The sequence below is a fragment of the Dryobates pubescens genome, chromosome 21 (assembly GCF_014839835.1).
Source record: "Dryobates pubescens isolate bDryPub1 chromosome 21, bDryPub1.pri, whole genome shotgun sequence".
NCBI classification, from domain to species: Eukaryota; Metazoa; Chordata; class Aves; order Piciformes; family Picidae; genus Dryobates; species Dryobates pubescens.
In genome coordinates this window covers 1,598,682-1,621,556 of record NC_071632.1, presented here as the reverse complement: position 1 = coordinate 1,621,556, position 22,875 = coordinate 1,598,682, and the positions used below count along the sequence as shown (strand labels likewise).

Sequence of the window (22,875 nt, the reverse complement as noted above, 5' to 3'; positions counted from 1 at the left end):
CTATCAGAGCCATGCTGCAGCTGAAGTTCTGCTTTAGCTTGCCCCAGAGAAAAGCATTTCTCAGGACAGAACTGCACCCAGACAAACCTTTGGTGTAATCTGAGAGAGCTGCTGAATGTCCAGATCATCTATTTCTTCTCCAGAGATGGCCTGGGAGTTCTTGGAATACAATCCTAGTCGGCTGGCTGGGAACAGAGAAGAAGCAAGTCACTGCACTCCATCACCCCCTCAAACACCAACAGCACACTTGCTCAGGTGCTTGTTGTAAACCTGCAGCATTTTCCTGCAGCATTTCAGGTGAGAAACACCTTAACTCCTTGCTGGCTCAGTGTGCTGCAGGGAATAACAAGGACATGCTCCAGTGCCTGCTCTCATCAGGTGTTTGTCTCCCTACATCCTTTAGGTCTGCAGGTGTCAGGTTCTGTAGCAACACCACAGCTCAGTCACACAACACACAACTGTCAGGCTTGGAAGGGGCCTCAAGGCTCAGCCAGCTCCAACCCCCTGCCATGGGCAGGGACACCTCACACCACAGCAGGTTGCTCACAGCCACCTCCAGCCTGGCTGCAAACACCTCCAGGCAGGAGGCTTCCACCACCTCCCTGGGCAACCTGTGCCAGGCTCTCACCACCCTCATGGGGAACAACTTAGTATCATAGCATCAGTCAGGGTTGGAAGGGACCACAAGGATCATCTAGTTGCAACCCCCCTGCCATAGGCAGGGACACCCCACACTAGATCAGGCTGGCCACAGCCTCATCCAGCCTGGCCTTAAACACCTCCAGGGACAGGGCCCCAACCACCTCCCTGGACAACCCTGACATCCAATCTGCATCTCCCCACTTCTGTTTTCCTCTCCCTGAAATTCACAGTTCAAAGACACAGGGCAGAGAGTGAAAGCTGACATGGGAAGGCACAGCAAGGAACCCAAAGCAGCACTCCAGGCCAGGGGGCTGGGGCTGGGGCTTCTCATGGCTCCCAATGGCACTGTGCCACAGCGACCCCAGGCACGGAGCTCACAACAGGCCACACTTCACAGCAATCAGCACAAGAGAGGAGCAAAGGCAGTGGATTGTTCATACCAATGGCAACTGCAGTCTCCTGGGAGTCCCCAGTAATCATTTTGATGGCAACTCCCGAGGTGATGAGGGTAGTGACAGCTTCCTTCACGCCAGTCCGCGGAGGGTCGATGATTCCCACCAGCCCCAGGAAGGTCAACTGCCCTAACTCAGGCCCAGCAGCCAAGGCCAGGACTTGGAGGAGACAAAGGGGAAAAACCCTCCAGTCAGGATCTGAAATGCATGTTTGCATCAGCACTCACAGCACCTGCTGAGCACTGGGCAAGGCAGGGCAGCTGCCCTTTTCTGTCCCCAGCCCTCGGCAGCAGTGGCTGTCAGCGGGAGGACCGCTCCTGCCCCAGGCTCCCTCTCCTCTCCTCCCCAAGCACATGCCCCCCAGCACTGGAAAGGAGCTGCTCTGCTGGCTCCCAGGGGAAGGGTACTCCCTCAGTGTGAGAAGGAGAAGAGCAGCTGGCTTTGAGGTTTCTTTCATGCAGGAGGATGAAAGGCAGGACTGCTTTAGGCAGGACTGCTTTAGGCAGGACTGCTTTAGGCAGGAATGCTTTAGGCAGGACTGCTTTAGGCAGGTTTTATTCCCTGCTCTCACTGTTTCCCTCTTCAAGAGGCAGATTTCCTCCAGCTCATGCCAGACACTCTCTGGAATGTCTCTTGCAGCAGACCCTCACCCCAGAGGTGTGTAAGTGTCACCCGGCACCAGGAGACCCCCCCCTCCCCTCCCGGCACCAGGAGACCCCCTCTCGGCACCAGGAGACCCCCAGGAGACACCCCCCCCGGCACCAGGAGACCCCTTCCTGGCACCAGGAGACCCCTTCCTGGCACCAGGAGACCCCCCCCCGGCACCAGGAGACCCCTTCCTGGCACCAGGAGACACCCCCCCCGGCACCAGGAGACCCCTTCCTGGCACCAGGAGACCCCTTCCTGGCACCAGGAGACCCCCCCCCGGCACCAGGAGACCCCCAGGAGACACCCCCCCCCCCGGCACCAGGAGACACACCCCACCCCACCCCCCCGGCACCAGGAGAGACCCCCCCCCCCCCGGCACCAGGAGACCCCCCTCTCAGCACCAGGAGACCCCCCCTTCCCCCCGGCACCAGGAGAGACCCCCCCCCTCCCCCCGGCACCAGGAGAGACCCCCCCCCGGCACCAGGAGAGACCCCCCCAGGCACCAGGAGAGACCCTCTTGGCACCAGGAGAGACCCCCCCCCGGCACCAGGAGAGACCCCCCCCCCGGCACCAGGAGAGACCCCCCCCCGGCACCAGGAGAGACCCCCCCAGGCACCAGGAGAGACCCCCCCAGGCACCAGGAGAGACCCCCTCCCGGCACCAGGAGACCCCCCTCTCAGCACCAGGAGACCCCCCCCCCCCCCCCCCGGGCACCAGGAGACCCCCCTCCCGGCACCAGGAGACCCCCCTCCCCCCGGCACCAGGAGACCCCCCCCCACCTCCCCCCGGCACCAGGAGACCCCCCTCCCGGCACCAGGAGACCCCCCCCTCCCCCCGGCACCAGGAGACCCCCCCGGCGCGTCCCCTCAGCTCAAGTGCACCCCGGCAATGCCCCGAGCCACACGCTGCCCCTGCCTGCAGAGCCCTGCAGGGGCTGCTCCGCAGCAGAGGGCTCTCTACAGAGGCCAAGGGAAGGCACCAGCCACAGTCCAGGCTGAGGTCACCCAGCCCAGCCAGGGCCACCAAGCCCTGCCCCCAGGAGCCATGGCCTCTTGAACCCCTCCAGGGCTGGGGACTGCACCACCTCCCTGGGCAGCCTCTGCCAGTCCCTCACCACTCTGGCAGCAAGGACATTCTTCCTCCTCGCCAACCTAAGGCTCCCCAGGCCCACCTCAGGCCATTTCCTCTCACCCCATCACTTGTTACTAGGGAGAAGAGACCAACCTCCCCCTCACTGCAGCCTCCTCTCAGGGAGCTGCAGAGGGCAAAGAGGTCTCCCCCCAGCCCCCTCCGCACTGAACACCCCCAGCTGCCTCAGCTGCTCCTCCCCAGCCCTGCTCTCCAGACCCTTCCCCAGCTGTGTTGCCCTGCTCTGGGCCTGCTCCAGCCCCTCAGTGTCCCTGTGGCTCAACACTGAACCCAGTACTCATGGCCTCACCAGTGGACAGGGGACAGTCACTCCCCTACTCCTGCTGGCCAGAGCATTGCTGCCCCAGGCCAGGCTGCTGGTGGCCAGCTGGGCACACTCTGGCTCATCTCCAGCCAGGGGCAAAGCTTGCCCACAACCACCTCCTATCCATCTCCTCGTGAAAAATCCTGCCTGCTGTCTAAGAGCCTGCCCAGCTCCTCCCCTTGCTAGCTAACCACCCCAGCACCTGCAGCCAGCTGTGCCACCCTCCCTCACAGAGGTGCTGGGGTGGTGCCAGGCTGTGCCCTGGCAATTTCCCACAGATCTTGAACAGGATGTGGGAGAAGGTAAACAAATCACCAGTGGGTGTAAGAGGGAAAGCAGTGATCAGCTCCAAACAAGCCCTCTGGAGAGACTGCTACCAAAGCTGCCTGTGACTGACCTCCTTTCTCTCTTGATGACCTCCTTGCTCTAGCAGATACTAACTTGGCCTTCTGCTGGCACCTGCTGGCCTTGGCTGTGTTCTCTGTTGTGGCTGAGGGGCTCAGACACCCCTCTGCTCTGCCCTCTCCTCTGTGGTGTACGAGGGAAGGGGGCAGGGGGTGCTGCTGTCTGCCCTGGTTTTGTCCAGGGGGGTTCTCGTGCAGTCTGTACACTGTAGGTGTTGCAAACCCTGGATCTGCTGTACCCACTCGGTGCACTCCGCTGCAGAGCGTACTTGTGCTTGTCAGTGCAGCTTCACTGGCCTCCAGCTCAGCTGCTCTGGCAATCTAATGCATGGGGGAGGGAATTTCAACCCACCACAGGTGCCAGGAGCCAAAGAAAGAAACCAGTGAGCACATTCACACCTGATGCAAGTCCCCAGAGGCCTCTTGCAACACAGAGGCTGTTAGATAGCTCTGGAGTGGCCAGGCGTGCTCTCACACAAGGGATGAGAGACCCCAGCAGTGCCTTTGTGCTTCACCCATGCACACAGGCCCTAGGCAAGTGCACCTGCCTCTCCAATCCCTCACTGAACAACCCTGTGGCACTCCCTGAACATAAAAACCACGCCTGGGGGTTTTGCTTGGCCTTGGGAGGTTTCTCTAAAGCAACCAGTGCCATCTGATACAAACTGAGAGACTGAAACAGCCTTACCCCTAAGTCCTGCAGAGCCCATTGATGCCTTCTCCTGCTGGTACTGCTCTCTCTGCTGCTGCACAAGAGGGAGGCTCTGCCCCTTACAGTGATAGGATGTACAGTACTTGATGACCTGCTCATAAGCACCTTTCATAAAGCACACTTCAGGCTTGTCCTGGAAGAAGAAAGCAATGTGGTGTGCAGGGCTTGTGTGACAGCAGCTCACACACACAGCCCTGGCCTCACCTGCTGCTCACACCCAGTCCCCTGCTGCCACCCTGCCAGCTGCACACAATCACAGGTTAGGGACTGGAAGGACCTCCAGAGATCACCCAGCCCAACCCCCTGCCAGAGCAGCATCACCCAGGGCAGGGCACACAGAACACATCCAGGTGGGCTTGGAAAGTCTGCAGAGCAGGAGACTCCACAACCTCTCTGGGCAGCCTGCTCCAGGCTCCAGCAGCCTCACACCAAAGTTCCTCCTCATGTTGAGGTCAAACCCTCTATGTTCCACTTTGTCTCCACAGTTCCTTACTGCTGTGCACCCTGAAAAGAGCCTGGCCCCCTCTCTTGCCCCCCAGCCCTCAGCTATTGATAGACATTGATCAGCCCCAGGGCTCTCAGCCTCTCTTCACAGGGGAGATGCTCTGCACCATCAGAGTGCAGCTTGCAGTTCAGACTGGCACATGAGAGGCCTCCTGCTCTGCTCCCTGCTGCTGCCTGGCTTTGGCTGTAGGGATTTTCTGCTGGGCTGGCTGCAGGCTGGGGCTGTGTTGTGGCTGCCTCCCACTGCTGCTTCTGCTTTTGCTGCTCTGGGACCTGCTCACGGGAGGGTGGCTGGGGAAGAGCCCAGGACCTGCTCATGGGATGGTGGCTGGGGAACAGCTCAGGATCTGCTCATGGGATGATGGCTGGGGAACAGCTCAGGATCTGCTCATGGGATGGTGGCTGGGGAACAGCTCAGGACCTGCTCATGGGATGGTGGCTGGGGAACAGCTCAGGACCTGCTCATGGGATGGTGGCTGGGGAACAGCTCAGGACCTGCTCATGGGATGGTGGCTGGGGAACAGCTCAGGACCTGCTCATGGGATGGTGGCTGGGGAACAGCTCAGGACCTGCTCATGGGATGGTGGCTGGGGAAGAGCTCAGGATCTGCTCATGGGATGGTGGCTGGGGAAGAGCTCAGGACCTGCTCATGGGATGGTGGCTGGGGAACAGCTCAGGACCTGCTCATGGGATGGTGGCTGGGGAACAGCTCAGGACCTGCTCATGGGATGGTGGCTGGGGAACAGCTCAGGACCTGCTCATGGGATGGTGGCTGGGGAACAGCTCAGGACCTGCTCATGGGATGGTGGCTGGGGAACAGCTCAGGACCTGCTCATGGGATGGTGGCTGGGGAACAGCTCAGGATCTGCTCATGGGATGGTGGCTGGGGAACAGCTCAGGACCTGCTCATGGGATGGTGGCTGGGGAACAGCTCAGGACCTGCTCATGGGATGGTGGCTGGGGAACAGCTCAGGACCTGCTCATGGGATGGTGGCTGGGGAAGAGCTCAGGATCTGCTCATGGGATGGTGGCTGGGGAAGAGCTCAGGATCTGCTCATGGGATGGTGGCTGGGGAAGAGCTCAGGATCTGCTCATGGGATGGTGGCTGGGGAAGAGCTCAGGATCTGCTCATGGGATGGTGGCTGGGGAACAGCTCAGGATCTGCTCATGGGATGGTGGCTGGGGAACAGCTCAGGACCTGCTCATGGGATGGTGGCTGGGGAAGAGCTCAGGATCTGCTCATGGGATGATGGCTGGGGAAGAGCTCAGGATCTGCTCATGGGATGGTGGCTGGGGAAGAGCTCAGGATCTGCTCATGGGATGGTGGCTGGGGAACAGCCCAGGATCTGCTCATGGGATGGTGGCTGGGGAAGAGCTCAGGATCTGCTCATGGGATGGTGGCTGGGGAACAGTTTAGGGGTCTGCTCATGGGATGGTGGCTGGGGAAGAGCTCAGGATCTGCTCATGGGATGGTGGCTGGGGAACAGCTCAGGATCTGCTCATGGGATGGTGGCTGGGGAACAGCTCAGGATCTGCTCATGAGATGGTGGCTGGGGAATAGTTTAGGGGTCTGCTCATGGGATGGTGGCTGGGAAATAGTTTAGGGGTCTGCTCATGGGATGGTGGCTGAGGAACTGCTCAGGATCTGCTCATGGGATGGTGGCTGGGGAAGAGCTCAGGATCTGCTCATGAGATGGTGGCTGGGGAAGAGCTCAGGATCTGCTCATGGGATGGTGGCTGGGGAACAGCTCAGGATCTGCTCATGGGATTGTGGCTGGGGAAGAGCTCAGGATCTGCTCATGAGATGGTGGCTGGGGAACTGTTTAGGGGTCTGCACATGGGATTATTTCCATTCAACTCCTTATCTCAAGCCAGGGCTTTGAGTGTTCCTTTCCCTCCCTCCTGACCTGTGTGGGTTTCTAGAGAGAGCAGGCTGTCTGAAAGCAGGACAGCTTCTAAACCTGAGCACCTGCTCCTTTACTGTGTCTTTTCAGGTGTGTTCCAAAGTGGCCATGTGAAAAGTACCAGCCTAATTACCACACTCTCATCTCAGGAGACATCACACATTAGACAGGTCACAGTTATAGGCTGAAGGTGGTCATGCTAAGGGCAGAAATTAAACCTACAGAGAGATTTAAAGGTCTTAGCTCAATCTCTGACCAGCTGCACAGCTGATGGAACACCAGCTGCATCCACATCCCCTGCACTGTGCACTACCACCAGCCTGCCCTGACTTGAAACATGAGGAGGTTAGCCAAGGCAGGCAGCAGCCTCCACAGCCAGTGCTCAGCAAGGGAGCAGTCACTGAAGCTTACCTGCTGTGTCCTGTGAACACATTTAACAGCCATCCATTTCTGCTCTGAGCTGAAGGGATACTCAGCCTTCCTGATGTAGTCCTCCTGGAGTCCATCCAAACCCATCTGCAGAGAACAGCACTCTGGTCAGGCAGCTCCTGTCCAGCAGCTAAGCCATTTGTTGGCTGCCAGAGCAGGAGCACAGAATCCAGCACAGGGCACACAGGAACACATCCAGACAGGGCTGCAAAGGCTCCAGAGAAGGAGACTCCACAACCTCTCTGGGCAGCCTGCTCCAGGCCTCTGGGACCCTCACAGTCAAGAAGTTCTTCCTCATGCTGAGGTGGAACCTCCTGTGCTGCAGTTTCCATCCATTGCCCCTTGTCCTGTCCCAGGGCACAGTGAGCAGAGGCTGTCCCTGTGCCTTCCTTCCTGACCCCCAGCCCTCAGCTATTGATAGACATTGATCAGATCCCTCCCAGCCTTCTCCTCTCCAGACTGAACAGCCCCAGGGCTCTCAGCCTCTCCTCCCCAGGCAGTGCTGCAGTCCCTGCAGCATCCTTGCAGCCCTCCCTTGGACTCTCTGCAGCAGATCCCTGTCCCTCCTGAGCTGGGGAGCCCAGAGCTGGATGCAATATTCCAGGTGAGGTCTCAGCAGGGCAGAGCAGAGGGGGAGGAGAACCTCCCTGGCTCTGCTGGCCACACTCCTCTGAATGCCCCCCAGGACCCCATTGGCTTTCTTGGCCCCCAGGGCACATTGCTGTCCCATGCAGAACTTGCTGGATAGAGTCATGTGGGTGGCAGAGCCAAAGTAAGAAGCTATTTACAATGTTATTACCTGCCTGCCTCACCTCTCTCTATTCACAACACCATCCCAGGCAGCAGTCATTACTCAGCTCAAGGCCACTTTCACCTCCACAATGTGTTTTTCAAGGACACTGCTCCAGTTGGCAGCATCACAGCACCACAGTACAGCAGAGCTTGGAAGGGACCTCCAGAGATCACCACCCCCCTACCAAAGCTGGATCACCACACTCCAGGTGAGGTATCACCAGAGAAGAGCAGAATTCCCTCTCTCCAGCTCTGGCCACACTGCTTTGGATGCAGCCCAGGCTGCCCTTGGCCTCCTGTGCTGCAGTCTCACCCTGCCTGCTCCTGCCCAGCTTCTCCCCCACCAGCACCCCCAAGGCCTTCTCCTCAGGGCTGCTTTCTATCACACCTCCCCCAGCCTGTACTGACAGTGAGGATTGTTCCAGCCCAGGTGCAGAGCCCTGCACTTGCTCTGGTTGAACCTCATGAGGTTCACCTGGGTTCACCTCTGCAGCCTGTCCAGGTCCCTCTGGATGCCATCCTGTCCCTCTGGCTCATCAACAGCAGCACTCAGCCTGGTGCCATCTGCACACTGCTGATGCTGCCTCCACCCCACTGTCTGTATCATGACAAAACTGTCAACCAGCACAGGTGCCACTCATCTGTCAGAGTGCCAAAGGTTTCCACACAGGGTGCCAAAGGTTTCTTGAGCCCAAGGGGCAGCAGCAGGCACACACCTTCATGGCCAGCGCGATCAGAGCCCCCTCCGTTGGCTTCCCCATCAAGGTGTTGTTCCTGATCAAAGCATCATTGCACACACAGCCAGCCTAGGAGGGGAGCAAGGGCAGGAGAGAAGACAAAGTCAGTGCCACAGAAAGCTCTTGTGCTGCTCAGCTCTCTGTGCCAGGGCCTTACCTCCACCACTCTGCTGATGGAAGGGTTGTTGTAACCGTGAATCACTTCCCCCTCCAGCAGCACTTCTCCAAACCTGTTGTAGCCCACTCCAGTCACCTGCAGGACAAACAGCCAGAGGCAGCTTGCAGTGCAGCAGGCACCAGGGGCAGGAATTGGTTTCAACTCAGCCTTTTACTGCAGGCTCAGAGTGTTTTTGACAGGCCCTTCACAATGCCTGGCTGGCTCAGTGTGAATGGACTCTCCCACTCAGCTTCCAACAGAGCAGGCAGGAGCCTGAGGAGTGCAAATGCTGAGGGCAAGTGAGGGATGAGAGACTGCTGGTAATGCAGGAGGTTTATTCCTAGCACAGATAAATGCAGTGCATCTTAGTCCCTTACCCCACTAAATGTAGTGCATGTTCTTCCCTTCCCCTGTTACAGACCCACAGAACACATCAGGCTGGGAGAGACCTCCAGGCTCAGCCAGCCCAACCCCACCCAGCACTGCAGGCTCAGCACCAAACCATGGCCCTAAGCACCAGCTCCACACACTGCTTCAACACCTCCAGGGATGAGGACTCCAGCACTGCCCTGGGCACAACATTCCAAGGCCTCAGAACCCTTCCAGGCAAGAAAGATTTCCTAGCAGCCAGCCTGAACCTCCCCTGGGGCAGCTTGCAACCATTGCCTCTGCTCCTGGCCCTTGCCACCAAGGAGCAGAGGCTGTCCCCTCCTCACTGCAACCTCCCTGCAGGGAGCTGCAGAGAGCAAGGAGGTCTCCCTCAGCCTCCTCTTCTCCAGCCTCAACACCCCCAGCTCCCTCAGCCCCTCCTCCAGCCCAGGGGCTCCAGGCCCTTCTCCAGCCTGCCTGCCCTGCTCTGCACAGGCTCCAGCCCCTCAGTGCCCTTCCTGCAGGGAGGGCCCAGAGCTGAGCACAGCCCTCCAGGGGTGGCCTCCCCAGTGCTGAGCACAGGGGGATGATCCCCTCCCTGGCCCTGCTGCCCACCCTGCTTCTGACCCAGGCCAGGATGCCTTTGGCTTTCTTGGCCCCCTGGGCACTGCTGCCTCATGCTCAGTGACTGCCACCCAACACCCCCAGATCCCTCTCCCAGCTGCAGCTTCCCAGCCACACATCCCCAGGTCTGGAGCTCCCCATGGGGTTGTTGTGACCCAGGTGCAGGACCTGGAATGCAGGGCATGTTCTCTCCCTGCCCTATTACACAAGCTTGCTTTCTTCTCTTCCAAATGCATGCTTTAACTGCTCCTCTCCCTGCCTGTCTCACCACAAAGGACGAAGGAGACCTGAGCAGAGTCTCCCCACACCTACCTCAGCATGCTGCCCATCTGCAGTGACAATCTGGGTAACAGTCATCTCATTCTTGGTCAGAGTTCCAGTTTTGTCTGAACAGATGACATTGCAACAACCTGAAACAATCAATTCACACAAGGATTGAAGGCAAACCAAGCTCCAGCAGTCCCTCAGCTGTTTCCTGAAAACCCAAAGGGAGGTTGAGGGCAGGCAGACAAGTTTCAGCCCTCCTGAAGAGCTGTGTGAGGCTCTTCACAAGCCTGACCTATGAACTACAAAATACAGGGCAAAATCAAAGTGCCCACTTCACAACTGCTCTGCAGTCAGGGAATCAGAGAATTGGTGTGGTTGTGAAAGACCTCCAAGAGCAGCCAGCAACCCAGCCCCACCATGGCCACTACACCCCCTTCCCAGGTGCCATGGCCACAGGCTTCCTGAACACCCCCAGGCATGGGGACTGCACCACCTCCCTGGGCAGCCTCTGCCAGTCCCTGACCACTCTGGCAGCAAAGAGATTTTTCCTCATCTCCAACCTAAGCCTCCCCTGGCACAACTCCAGGCTATTTCCTCTCCTTCTACCACCTAAGACTAGGGAGCAGAGCCCAACCCCCACTCACTGCAGCCTCCTTTCAGGGAGCTGTAGAGAGCAATGAGGTCTCCCCTCAGCCTCCCCCACACTGAACACCCCCAGCTCCCTCAGCTGCTCCTCCCCAGCCCTGCTCTCCAGACCCTTCCCCAGCCTCACTGCCCTGCTCTGCACACACTGCAGCAACTCAGTGTCTCTCCTGTGGTGAGGGGTCCCCAAAGTGCTTCCATTCACCTCCTGTGCTTCATTTTGTTCTGCTGCACCTCCAGCTGCATTCCTGCCATCTCACTTGTGCCTGCTGTGGGGAGGAGCAGCAAGGGCCTGCTCTGCAGCACTCCCCCTGCTTCATTGAGTAGTACAGCACCTGCCTAATGCCACCCACAAGCCCTGTCACACAAATGTGACCTGCAACCAGACCTGTGCATGCAGTAAGGTGACAGAGAGGTGAGATTTGTCTGTGCCCTCTGACTCTGCAAGGGGAGCTGCAGCAGCATGACAGCAGGACTCCAGCAAGCACCACAGCCCCTTGCAACACCAATGACCCCCTGCCAGAGGCACCAACATTTCCCTTCTTTGAATGCAGCCAGAACCTGTGCAGCAGAACTGCTTAGCTCAGCATTCCTGTTTAGTTTGGCATGCCCTGTGTTTTACATCCCAGAATGACAGAACAGATCCACCCAGCACTGCAGGCTCAGCACCAAACCATGGCCCTAAGCACCAGCTCCACACACTGCTTCAACACCTCCAGGGATGGGGACTCCAGCACTGCCCTGGGCACAACATTCCAAGGCCTCAGAACCCTTCCAGGCAAGAAAGATTTCCTAGCATCCAGCCTGAACCTCCCCTGGGGCAGCTTGGAGCCATTGCCTCTGCTCCTGGCCCTTGCCACCAAGGAGCAGAGGCTGTCCCCTCCTCACTGCAACCTCCCTGCAGGGAGCTGCAGAGAGCAAGGAGGTCTCCCTCAGCCTCCTCTTCTCCAGCCTCAACCCCCCCAGCTCCCTCAGCCCCTCCTCTAGCCCAGGGGCTCCAGGCCCTTCTCCAGCCTGCCTGCCCTGCTCTGCACAGGCTCCAGCCCCTCAGTGTCCTTCCTGCAGGGAGGGCCCAGAGCTGAGCACAGCCCTCCAGGGGTGGCCTCCCCAGTGCTGAGCACAGGGGGATGATCCCCTCCCTGGCCCTGCTGCCCACCCTGCTTCTGCCCCAGGCCAGGATGCCTTTGGCTTTCTTGGCCCCCTGGGCACTGCTGCCTCATGCTCAGTGACTGCCACCCAACACCCCCAGGTCCCTCTCCCAGCTGCAGCTTCCCAGCCACACATCCCCAGGTCTGGGGCTCCCCATGCTGATCAGTATTTGTGTTCATCTGTGTCAGAACACCACCCAGGGCAGTCCTACCTAGAGTCTCCACAATTGGCAGCTTCTTCACAATTGCTCTTTTCTTCACCATCCTCATCACCCCCAGGGCCAGGGTCACTGTCACCACAATTGGGAGTCCTTCAGGGATTGCAGCCACAGCCAAGCTGGAATGGAAGTGAACAGAGCTCTGAGGGCATCCTACAGCAGTAGAGTGTCACCATGCACTCCCCCCCAGAGCACTGCTGCTGCAGCTGCCTGGTCAGTGAGGTTAGAGGGGAGAAGCAGCAGCTGCCATGTGATTCCAGCTGCACTCCAGGCATTGTAAGATGCACACTGCAGACAGCAGCACAGTGCCCATCTTGGACATTCCTACTCCCTACTTATGCCTGCACGGGAAGAAAAGGGAGGGAGGTGGAGAAACCAATTGTACATCTGGTTTGCAGTAATTAGCACTGTGCAGAGCAGCCCTGCCTCTGCAGAATGAATGCAGCCAGCACTCAACAGCAGTGGGAACCACTCCTGTCACTTCCTCATCATCACATGGCAGCAAACCAAGTGGAAGGATGGCATGGAAGGGCATTAAAAGAGGACTAAAACCTCTGGTAACAGTGTTAAGGGCATCACAGTAACTCAGCAGCCAGTGCTCAGTGTTAGCATAGAATGCTCTGGGTTGGAAGGAACCTCCAGAGCTCATCCAGCCCAAGCTCCTCTGCACTCAGCAGGGACATCCTCCCCCAGATCAGGCTGCCCAGAGCCCTGTCCAGCCTCACCTTGAATATCTGCAGGGATGGAGCCTCAACCCCCTCCCTGGGCAACCTGCTGCAGTGTTCCACCACCCTTGTGGTAAAGAATGAGTATCACAGTAACTCATTCACCAGTGTTAATGATGCTACAATGAACTCACTACAGAGTGCTCAGAGGTGCAGCTCCTGGGGGGTTCTGTTTGTCTCCCCCCTCCCCAGATGGGTGACTCTGCAGAGTGTGACCCTGTCATTCAAAGACACAGCTCTGCCTTGTGCACTCCTGGGTCAGGAGCAGCTCAGCAGCTTCTCTCAGAGTGCAGAGTGAGAGCAGCTCCATTCAGGGCTGGTCCCAGCAGACAACACCCTGGCATCAAGTTTCCCTTACACCCTGAAGGAGGGACCAAACCAGAGACCAGAAGGCCTGCAGTCCCCTCAGCTCCCTCTGATGCCATGCACAGGAGGCAGTGCAAGGATGCTGTAAGAGGCATCATCACCTTTCAGACACTTGCTGCAGTGCTTCAGCTCCAGACTCTTACCTCACACCAATTGTGAACATATCAAGGATGTGCTTGCCCTGCAGCCAGCCAACCAGCATAATAACACCTGGAAAGCAAACAGACCTCAGGATAAACACAGAGCCAGCTCCTACTGCAGCCTCAAAGAGTGCACACAGCCAAACCCAAGCTCAGCATTGCACTGACTGGAGACCTCTCCCACTTCTTCCACTGCCCAAACATGACCCCACTGGGGTGGCTAAAGTGAAGAGTGCCTCTGCCAGCCAAGCTGCCCAACTCTACCAGCAGCTCCAAAGGAAGCATTCAGAGGGCACAAGTGTGTGCAGAGGAAGGAAGGGAACACTCAGTTGGAAAGCTGTGCCACCTGAGTAACCTTCAGGTGAGCAGTGGCATGAACTTCAAGTGATCAATAAAGGAGAAGCCAGAGTGTTTCAGGAAGAGAACAAGAATCCTTCTTCCTTCCCAAGCCCAGCTGGCAGCTCCAGTTACACCACAGTTTGTCACTCTTGCACACAGCTGCTCTTACCTATGATCCCAAAGGAATACAAGGACAGCTGTTTTCCCAGCAGATCCATGCTCTTCTGCAGAGGGGTCTTTGGAGCCTTGAGGAATGGAAAGCAGGCAGCAGTCAGCAAGTGCAGGTTAAAACCCATGACCTGTATCAGCCCTGACTTCACAGGAGCAGTGTGAAGACCCTGTGTCATGGTTTAGAGCCAGGCAGAAGCTCTTCTACCTCTGCCAAAAGGGGCAAAAGAGAATCACTCACCCACAGGAGGGGAAGTTTAGCTGGAAAGGCCACTCACAACTACACAGCAGTACAAAGCAGCTCAAACACACAGAATCCACAGGCTGGGCTTAACACAGAGCCACATTAAGCCAAAGCTTCACCCAAACCTCCCTTTAAACCAGGCCAACCAGCCCAGGCCTTCATGCCCCCTCCCTACCCTCCATACCACAGCCCTGTGATGCAGCTGAGATTTGGCTTGGCAGCTCCAGGCCCAACTGGCAGCTTTGCCAAGCCCAACACCAGGCCTCACTCCCCCACCAAGAGAAAGCCTGGGAGTCCTTCCTGGGAGGACAGAGAGAGGAAAAAGGCAAGAAACTTGATTTTGCAGGCAGATTTCTAGGGCTGCAGGACTTCTGGGGATGAAATACATCTTCCAGTCCACCTCCTGGGCACTCTGGCTCCTCTGGAGCTCTACAGATTTGTGGTTCCTAAAGGCACCTAGCCTCAAACTGGCACCCCCTGCCAGTCAAGGAGATGCAGCTGCCAGACCACATTGCTGCACTTGAGCTGCAGAGGCTCCAACACAGGAATGGAGTTTTAGAAGCCAAATGCCACATGCTAGATGGAAGAGTTTCCCAGCACCTGCTGCCTCTCTCTCCCAGCCTCAGGTTAGCTTTCTGTGTCTGAAGAAGCAGAATGAGAGCAGCTCTGCAGTGTGCCACAGCAAAGCCTCCTTCTTCAGAAGACTCCAATGAACTGTTGATCACTAATGCTGTGGGGAAGCCTGGGGAGGTCTCCAGCACATCCAATCCAAGCAGTCTTACCAAAGATCTTATTAAAAACTGAATAAACAGCAGTGAGCCCAAAGCCACTGCACTCCTTCCACCACTGAAAAGCCCTTGGCAGGCAGAATAAACCCAACCTGTCAAGCCAGAGGCATCAGAGCCCTGGCAGGTGAAGAGTGCTTCAAAAGGAATGTGTTCATCCTCTCCAGAAAGTTCACTTCAGCCAAACAGGAAACCAAGGAGACATTGAGGCAATCTTGTGCCAACAAGAGAAGGCAGCAAAAGGAGATGGGGACACAGAGCAAAGGCTTTCACTTGGACCAAATCCAAACAAGCCAGGAAGTGTGGATTGGCACAGAGGGTGCCAGGGAGTTGGGGGGGGGGGGGCGGTTCAATATGTGGTGCAGGACACTGCAGGAAGGGTGGCCAAAAAAAACCCAACCAACCAACCAACCAACACAACCCAAAGGCACACTGGCACAGAGCTGGAGCTCCAGCAGAAATACTGTTTACAAACACAGCCCAAAACACAAAAGGTTTCCAGGGAAAGGGATACACAGAATCACAGAGTCAGCCAGGTTGGAAAAGACCTCAGGGATCAGCAAGTCCAACCTGTCACCATGGCTCCAAGTGCCACAGCCAAGCCTTTCTGAACACCTCCAGGGATGGGGACTCCACCACCTCCCTGGGCAGCACATCCCAGTGGCCAATCTCTCTTGCTGGGAAGAACTTTCTCCTCACCTCCAGCCTAAACCTCCCCTGGCACAGCTTGAGACTGTGTCCTCTTGTTCTGTCACAGGTTGCCTGGGAGAAGAGACCAACCCCTTCCTGGCTCCAACCTCCCTTCAGGGAGTTGGAGAGAGCAATGAGGTCTCCCCTGAGCCTCCTCTTCTCCAGGCTAAGCAACCCCAGCTCCCTCAGCCTCTCCTCACAGGGCTGTGCTCCAGACCCCTCCCCAGCCTCCTTGCCCTTCTCTGGACACCTTCAAGTCTCTCAATACACACAATCAGAACCAGTTTGGGCCTAGCTTTCCAGCTGAGCTCACCAGCTCTCAACCTGACCAAGCCTCTTCCCCACACTAAGCCTCAGTAGGCCCAGAATAGACCAAACTGTCCCCCCACCCCCCAGGCCAGGCCCCCCAGGCCTCCATGCCACTTGGCCTCAGTGGCATAGCAAGAAAAGAGTTTGCTGAGAAGGCTGCAGTCCCCCACAGCCCCAGAGGTGACAGCAGCTGGGAGAAAAGAGAGGTGACACAGAGCTGTGCAGTCTGCTCATGCAGGGATGCAGTAACAAATCTCAGGTGCCTGTGTCCAGCCCCTGGGATGTGCCATCCAGCCCCTGGGATGTGCCATCCAGCCCCTGGGATGTGCCATCCAGCCCCTGGGATGTGCCATCCAGCCCCTGGGATGTGCCAACCAGCCCCTGGGATGTGCCATCCAGCCCCTGGGATGTGCCAACCAGCCCCTGGGATGTGCCATCCAGCCCCTGGGATGTGCCAACCAGCCCCTGGGATGTGCCATCCAGCCCCTGGGATGTGCCATCCAGCCCCTGGGATGTGCCAACCAGCCCCTGGGATGTGCCATCCAGCCCCTGGGATGTGCCATCCAGCCTCTGGGATGTGCCATCCAGCCCCTTGGTACTCTCTGTATCCAGGAGGAATCTACCCCTCTGGCAGTACACTCAGTCCTCAAGGCAGAACCCAGGGCCACAGTGTGTGTGCTCTGAGGAGAAAGCTGCTGTCAGTGTGAGTCACTCCCTCCTGCCAAACTAGCAAATCAGTTGACAGAATACAGAATTAACCAGGTTGGAAAAGACCTTCAAGATCACCAAGTCCAACCTATCACCCAACACCATCTGATCAACTCAACCATGGCACCCAGTGCCTCATCCAGGCTCTTCCTAAACACCTCCAGGGATGGGGACTCCACCACCTCCCTGGGCAGCACATCCCAGTGGCCAATCTCTCTTATTGGGAAGAATTTCTTCCTCACCTCCAGCCTAAACCTCCCCTGGCACAGCTTGAGACTGTGTCCTCTTGTTCTGCTGCTGGCTGCCTGGGAGAAGAGACCAACTCCCACCTTGACTGTAATAGAAGGATAAAAATGAGCCCTGGAGTGCTCTGCTGGTATGGAATGGTCACCCAGGGCTCTTGGTCTTGCCCACTTCTGTCACTAACAATTCCACTTGTCACAAGACTAAACGGTACTGAAGAGGTGATCACATTTCCCTCCCAGGGGGATTAAAGCAGACTGCCCTTTGGTGACTGCACAGCAGTGCTGCCTTGAGGGGTGGAGTGAGGCACTACAGCTAACTGCTTGAAGCTGCTGCTGTGCCCCTAGCTGATGCCCTCAGTCAGCCCCTTTGGGCAGACTGCAGAACTGTGACTATTTGGGCAAGCAAGCAGGGCCTGGAGTGTGCCTGCTGAGTCCTGACAGGTGGAGAGCAGTGGTCTCCCTCTGAGCCTACACTGCTCAGGCAGCCAGAGCAGAGGCTAGATGGCCCCAGCCACACACAGCACTCAAGAGCCTGAATTCCCATGGGGATCCCATGTGCTACAGAGAGCAATCACTGGGGGAGTTTGATGGACAAGAGTCAAAGGAAGCTTATAAAAGGCTAAGGTGGAGATGAGGAAGCAGCAGGAGACACCTAACACAGCCCCAAATCATATCACAGTCTCACAGAATCACCAAGGTTGGAAGAGACCTCAAAGCTCATCGAGTCCAAGCTGTCACCACAGACCTCATGACTAGACCATGGCTCCAAGTGCCACATCCAATCCCCTCTTGAACACCTCCAGGGATCCTTCTTCTTGCATGCTGCTAGGCAAGGGACAGCAGAGTCCTGTGCACACAGATCTGCCACACAAACCCCTTTGGCACAAACACAGCTCACAAACCCCTCACACCCACCTCCTGCAGTGAGCTTTCTGCCATGAACAGCATTTCCCAGGTCAACATCTGTAGGGCAGCTGTGGGCATTTTGTTGCCCTGAGCTCAGTTCTCCTGTTCAGCTCAAGGGTTAATGCCACACTAAGGAAAAACCTTAGACCAGTGCAAGTAAGCTTCAGTTTCTGGGGCAGCCATTCAACTGCCATGCACCAAACAGGCTCTCAGAGATGCATTTCTGCTTCTAAGCAGCAATCTTACCTCTTCTGCTTGCATCATTTTGAAAACCTCCCCAAATTCAGAGTTTTCTCCTGTTCCAATAACTATCCCCTGGAAAAAAAGAGGCAAAAATGAAACCAATTCAAACCTGGAGCTTCATTTTCCTGTCCCAGTCTCACAGTGTCACCAAGGTTGGAAGAGACCTTTGAGACCATCAAGTCCAACCAGTCACCACAGGCCTCATGACTAGACCATGGCACCAAGTGCCACATCCAATCCCCTCTTGAACACCTCCAGGGATGGTGACTCCACCACCTCCCTGGGCAGCACATTCCAATGGCCAATCTCTCTTGCTGGGAAGAACTCCTTCCTAACCTCCAGCCTGAACCTCCCCTGGCACAGCTTGAGACTGTGTCCTCTTGTTCTGGTGCTGGCTGCCTGGGAGAAGAGACCAACCCCCACCTGGCTACAACCTCCCTGCAGGGAGTTGGAGAGAGCAAGAAGGTCTCCCCTGAGCCTCCTCTTCTGCAGGCTAAGCAACCCCAGCTCCCTCAGCCTCTCCTCACAGGGCTGTGCTCCAGACCCCTCCCCAGCTTTGTTGCCCTTCTCTGGACACCTTCAAGTCTCTCAATGTCCTTCTTGAACTGAGGAGCCCAGAACTGGACACAGGACTCAAGGTGTGGCCTCAGCAGTGCTGAGCACAGGGCACAATGACCTCCCTGCTCCTGCTGGCCACACTGTGCCTGATACAGGCCAGGATGCCCTTGGCCTTCTTGGCCCCCTGGGCACACTGCTGGCTCATGTTCAGCTGCTGTCAACCAGTACCCCCAGGTCCCTCTCTGCCTGGCTGCTCTCAGCCACTCTGCCCCCAGCCTGTAGCACTGCCTGGGGTTGCTGTGGCCAATGTGCAGAACCTGGCACTTGGATGTGTTCAATCTCCTGCCCTTGGCCTCTGCCCATCTGCCCAGCCTGTCCAGGTCCCTCTGCAGAGCTCTCCCACCCTCTAACAGCTCAACTCCTGCCCCCAGCTTGCTGTCATCTGCAGCCTTACTGATGATGGACTCCATCCCCTCCTCGAGATCATCAATAAAGATATTGAAGAGGCTGGGGCCCAGCACTGATCCCTGGGGGTGGACACCACTTGTGACTGGGATTTGAGGCAAAGGCTCCAACTGCAGGCTAAGCCCCTGGCACTTGGACTTGTTGAATGCCATCCTGTTGGCCTCTGCCCATCTGTCCAGTCAGTTGAGGTCCCTCTGCAGAGCCCTTCTGCCCTCTGACTGACCAACATCTGCTCCCAGCTTGGTGTACACTTGCTGCTGACTGACTGAACCCCAATGAAGATGTTAGGCTCAGCACTGGGCCAAGGCCCTTTAGCCTGCTCCCCTTTGTCAGCTTGGTCTATAAAATTCTTGGCACCAACAGGGAATGCTTTTGCTAAGAGCTGTGCTCCTGTGAAGCAAACAGGCACCAGCTACACAACACCACCAAGAGCTGCAGAGGCTCCAACACAGGAATGGAGTTTTAGAAGCCAAATGCCACAGCCCAGATGGAAGAGTTTCCCATCACCTGCTGCCTCTCTCTCCCAGCCTCAGGTTAGCTTTCTGTGTCTGAAGAAGCAGAATGAGAGCAGTTCTGCAGTGTGCCACAGTAGTCTTCTTCAGCAAACATTTTCATCTCCATTCCATTCCTGCTGGTTCAGGAGCCCCAAAGCAGCCATGGACACCCAAGCCCATTTCTCAATGGACAGGAGAGCCTTACAAGTAAGAACTGCTTCAAATCAGCTGAAAAAGGAGAACACACCTCCCTGGCAATAGATTTTACCTTTGCTTTCCCACATCTGACCAGTGTTCCCATGAAGGCAATATTGCTCCTGGAGGTAAGGTCTCCATTGGTTGCTGCTGGCTGAGGAGCTGTGGACTTGGAGCAAGGAGCTGTCTCACCTGTGAGACTGGATTCATCGATAGAGAGGTCCACAGCCTGGGGAAGCAACACAGGTACAAAGCATTACAGCTGTCTGGAGGTCACTGGTGCAGGGCTACAGACAGCCAAGCAACTCCTACTGACACTCCTGCTTCCCTCTCTGAGGCCCAAGGACACTGCCATCAGAGCACGTTGTGAGCTTCTGAGCAACAGCAATTGCTGCACCAGCTGCTGAGGGCAGGAGAAAGGCTTTGCAGTCACCACAAACACCTGCTCAGGCACTAACTGTGCTGCAGGGGCCAGACAAATCACAGGGCTGGAGCACCTCTCCTGCAAGGACAGGCTCCACGAGCTGGGGCTGCTCAGCTGGGGAAATCACAGCATGGCTCAGGCTGCAAGGGACCTCAGGGCAGGGACATCTCTCAACTGGACTCAGCTGCTCAAGGCCTCATCCAGCCTGGCCTTAAACACTTCCAGGAAGGAGATATCCACAACCTCCCTGGGCAACCTGTTCCATGGTCTCATTACTCCCATACTGAAGAACTTCTTTCTAAGATCAGTCTAACCCTGCTCTCTCTCAGCCTTCCTGTAGGATCCCTTCAGGTATTGGAAGGCAGCTAGAAGGTCCTCCCAGAGTCTTCTCTTCTCTGGGCTCAACACTCCCAGCTCCCAGAGCCTATGCTCATAACTGAGGTGTTCCAACCTCCCCCAGCCTTGTGGCCTCCTCTGGACTCACTCCACAGCTCTGTGTCCTTCTTCTGCTGGGGACACCAGAACTGGAGGCAGGATTGGAGGTGAGGTCTCAGCAGAGCAGAGCCCAGGGGCAGAATCCCCTCTCCTGCCCTGCTGCCCACACTGCTCTGGCTGCAGCCCAGCACACAGCTGCCTGCTGGGCTGCATGAGGGCACTGCTGGCTCCTTAGGAGCTGCTCAGCACCCAACACCCCCAAGTCTCTTTCTTCAGGGCTGCTCGCAGCCCACACTGCCCCCAGCCTGGATTTGTGCCTGGGATTGGCCTGACCCAGCTGCAGGACCTTGCACTGTGCCTCACTGAACCTCTTGCAGCTGGCACTGGCCTGCTTCTAAAGCCTGTCAAGATCCTTCTGGATGCCATCCCTGCCCTCAAGTGAGTCCAGGACACCACACAGCATGGTGTCATCCACAAACCTGCTGAGGGTGCCTCAGTCCTACTGTCCACATCACTGACAGCACTGGAGCCAGCACAGATCCCTGAGGAGCTCCACTTGTCGCTGGTCCCCACCAGGGGGGAGCGATCAGTGGCCATCAAGCCATTGATCACAAGCCTTTGAGTCTGCCCTTCTGGCCAGTTCAGGCGGTCCATCCATCAAGCCCATGTGTCTCCACCTCAGAGATCAGGATGTCAGGCAGGGCACAAGGCCAGAGAGGTGATGTCAGCTGCTCCCAGAGCTGCAGCTCTCCGGCAGGAGGCCACCAGGGTCAGCCAGGCAGGAGCTGCCCTGCAGCTCTCGGCCATCGCTCTGTCCCCACAGCGATCCCTTCACACCTGCCACCACAACAGCTGGCAGCTCCCACTGACAGGACTCGCTGGGGGGCTCTCTTCTCTTCCCCTCTGGCCCACAGCAAGAGCACTTACCCGTGGAAGCAGCCTGAGGCACCCACCTCGAACAAGCGGAGGTCAGCCGGGACCCTGTCCCCCACGGCCAGGCAGACGGTGTCCCCGGGCACCAGGTCCCGCGCCAGGGTGTGCTCCAGCCGGCCCTCCCGGACGCTGCAGCCAACGACAGGCACAGCGCTCAGCACAGCGCTCAGCACAGCGCTCAGCGACAGGCACAGCGCTCAGCACAGCGCTCAGCGACAGGCACAGCGCTCAGCACAGCGCTCAGCGGCGCCTCTGCCGCCTCGGCTGCGCTACAGCCTCCCCCGAGCTCTTACTCTAACTCTGTGTGGCAGCTCTGGGCTGGGCCTAGGACATTTTGCTCAGACCTTGAGCAGGAAGCGGTAGATTGTGAGTCAGTGACCACTGGGGAAGGTAATGGCAAGGTCCAGCTAATGCCATTGGTCTGAGAACTACCACAAGGTTACTTGTAGAAACTAACTCTTGCTCCTCTCAGCTCATCACTCCAGCTGATACCAGCTGGTGGCTTTGGCTTGGCTGCTGCTGACCTTGGCTGCATTCTTCTTGTGGCTAAGTACTAACAGCTACTCTCTGCTCCTCTCCCTCTCCCCTTTACCTTGCACAGGGTGGGGGAAGCTGCTGGATTTGCCCAGGGGGGCTCCTGTGCTGTCCATGTTGTACATGTTCCTGGCATTTCAGATCTCCAGGCTGTAGCCCTGTTTGCAAACACAGCTGCACTTGCTTCCAACTGAGCTGCTCTGGCAGTTTCCATCTGGGGGGGCTAATTTCAACCCACTGCACCCTGTTTCTTAGGAGTTACACATCAGCAAGCACCCTTCAAAGGGGTCAGAGGGGAACAATGTGGAGGCAGCCTTTAGGCTCATGAAACAATCTGCAACGTGAGCAGAAGCCAGGCAGGCTTTAAGTCAGCAGAGGAGCTTGGTACAAACATGGGCATTTGGTCACACCTCGTCCAGGGACTCATTTCAGATTAGAGTGGCTGAATTTAGGGCAGCAAGGACAGGCAGGTACATACCAGTGGCATTCTGGAGGCACAAGTTTGCTAAGCTCTTCAAGAGATTTTTCTGATCTGTACTCCTGCAGAGACATTGAGAAACAAACTATCAGGCAGGCAATATTTCTGCAGCAGGTACCCAACACCGTGCACAGGGACTGCAAGCACCTTGCTAGCAAGGCTGGCTGGAAGCAACACTCCAACCAACCAGATGGGAGATGCCCTTCAGGAGTTCCATGTGAGAGAGTTTATAAAGCAAACATGCTCTGAGCCCTGGAAATGTGCAGATCTGCTGGAAGAGCAGCACAGGGCCTCTGCACTTCCCTTCAGGATGCTCAGGGCTTGGTGACAGCAGCAAGGATCAGACACAGGAGAAGCTTGGAGTTCCTGACTGCAGCAAAACTACTGTG

At 57.1% G+C, this 22,875-nt stretch overlaps 1 protein-coding gene across 1 annotated transcript in view; it reads right to left on the bottom strand.

Annotated features, from left to right (window-relative positions):
- The window catches only part of ATP2C1 (ATPase secretory pathway Ca2+ transporting 1), a 70,735-nt gene that overhangs the window by 16,515 nt on the left and 31,345 nt on the right, over positions 1–22,875 (bottom strand). Inside the window, exons 7-20 of the mRNA XM_054171186.1 lie at positions 22,487–22,548; positions 21,495–21,603; positions 19,756–19,911; positions 17,974–18,042; positions 13,842–13,917; positions 13,337–13,403; positions 12,097–12,221; positions 10,140–10,237; positions 8,835–8,930; positions 8,657–8,746; positions 7,131–7,235; positions 4,288–4,444; positions 1,083–1,253; positions 88–185 (exon numbers count right to left, since the gene is read on the bottom strand). Coding sequence (XP_054027161.1) covers positions 88–185; positions 1,083–1,253; positions 4,288–4,444; positions 7,131–7,235; positions 8,657–8,746; positions 8,835–8,930; positions 10,140–10,237; positions 12,097–12,221; positions 13,337–13,403; positions 13,842–13,917; positions 17,974–18,042; positions 19,756–19,911; positions 21,495–21,603; positions 22,487–22,548 — 1,479 coding nt within the window. The remainder of the gene's footprint in view (positions 1–87; positions 186–1,082; positions 1,254–4,287; positions 4,445–7,130; positions 7,236–8,656; positions 8,747–8,834; positions 8,931–10,139; positions 10,238–12,096; positions 12,222–13,336; positions 13,404–13,841; positions 13,918–17,973; positions 18,043–19,755; positions 19,912–21,494; positions 21,604–22,486; positions 22,549–22,875) is intronic.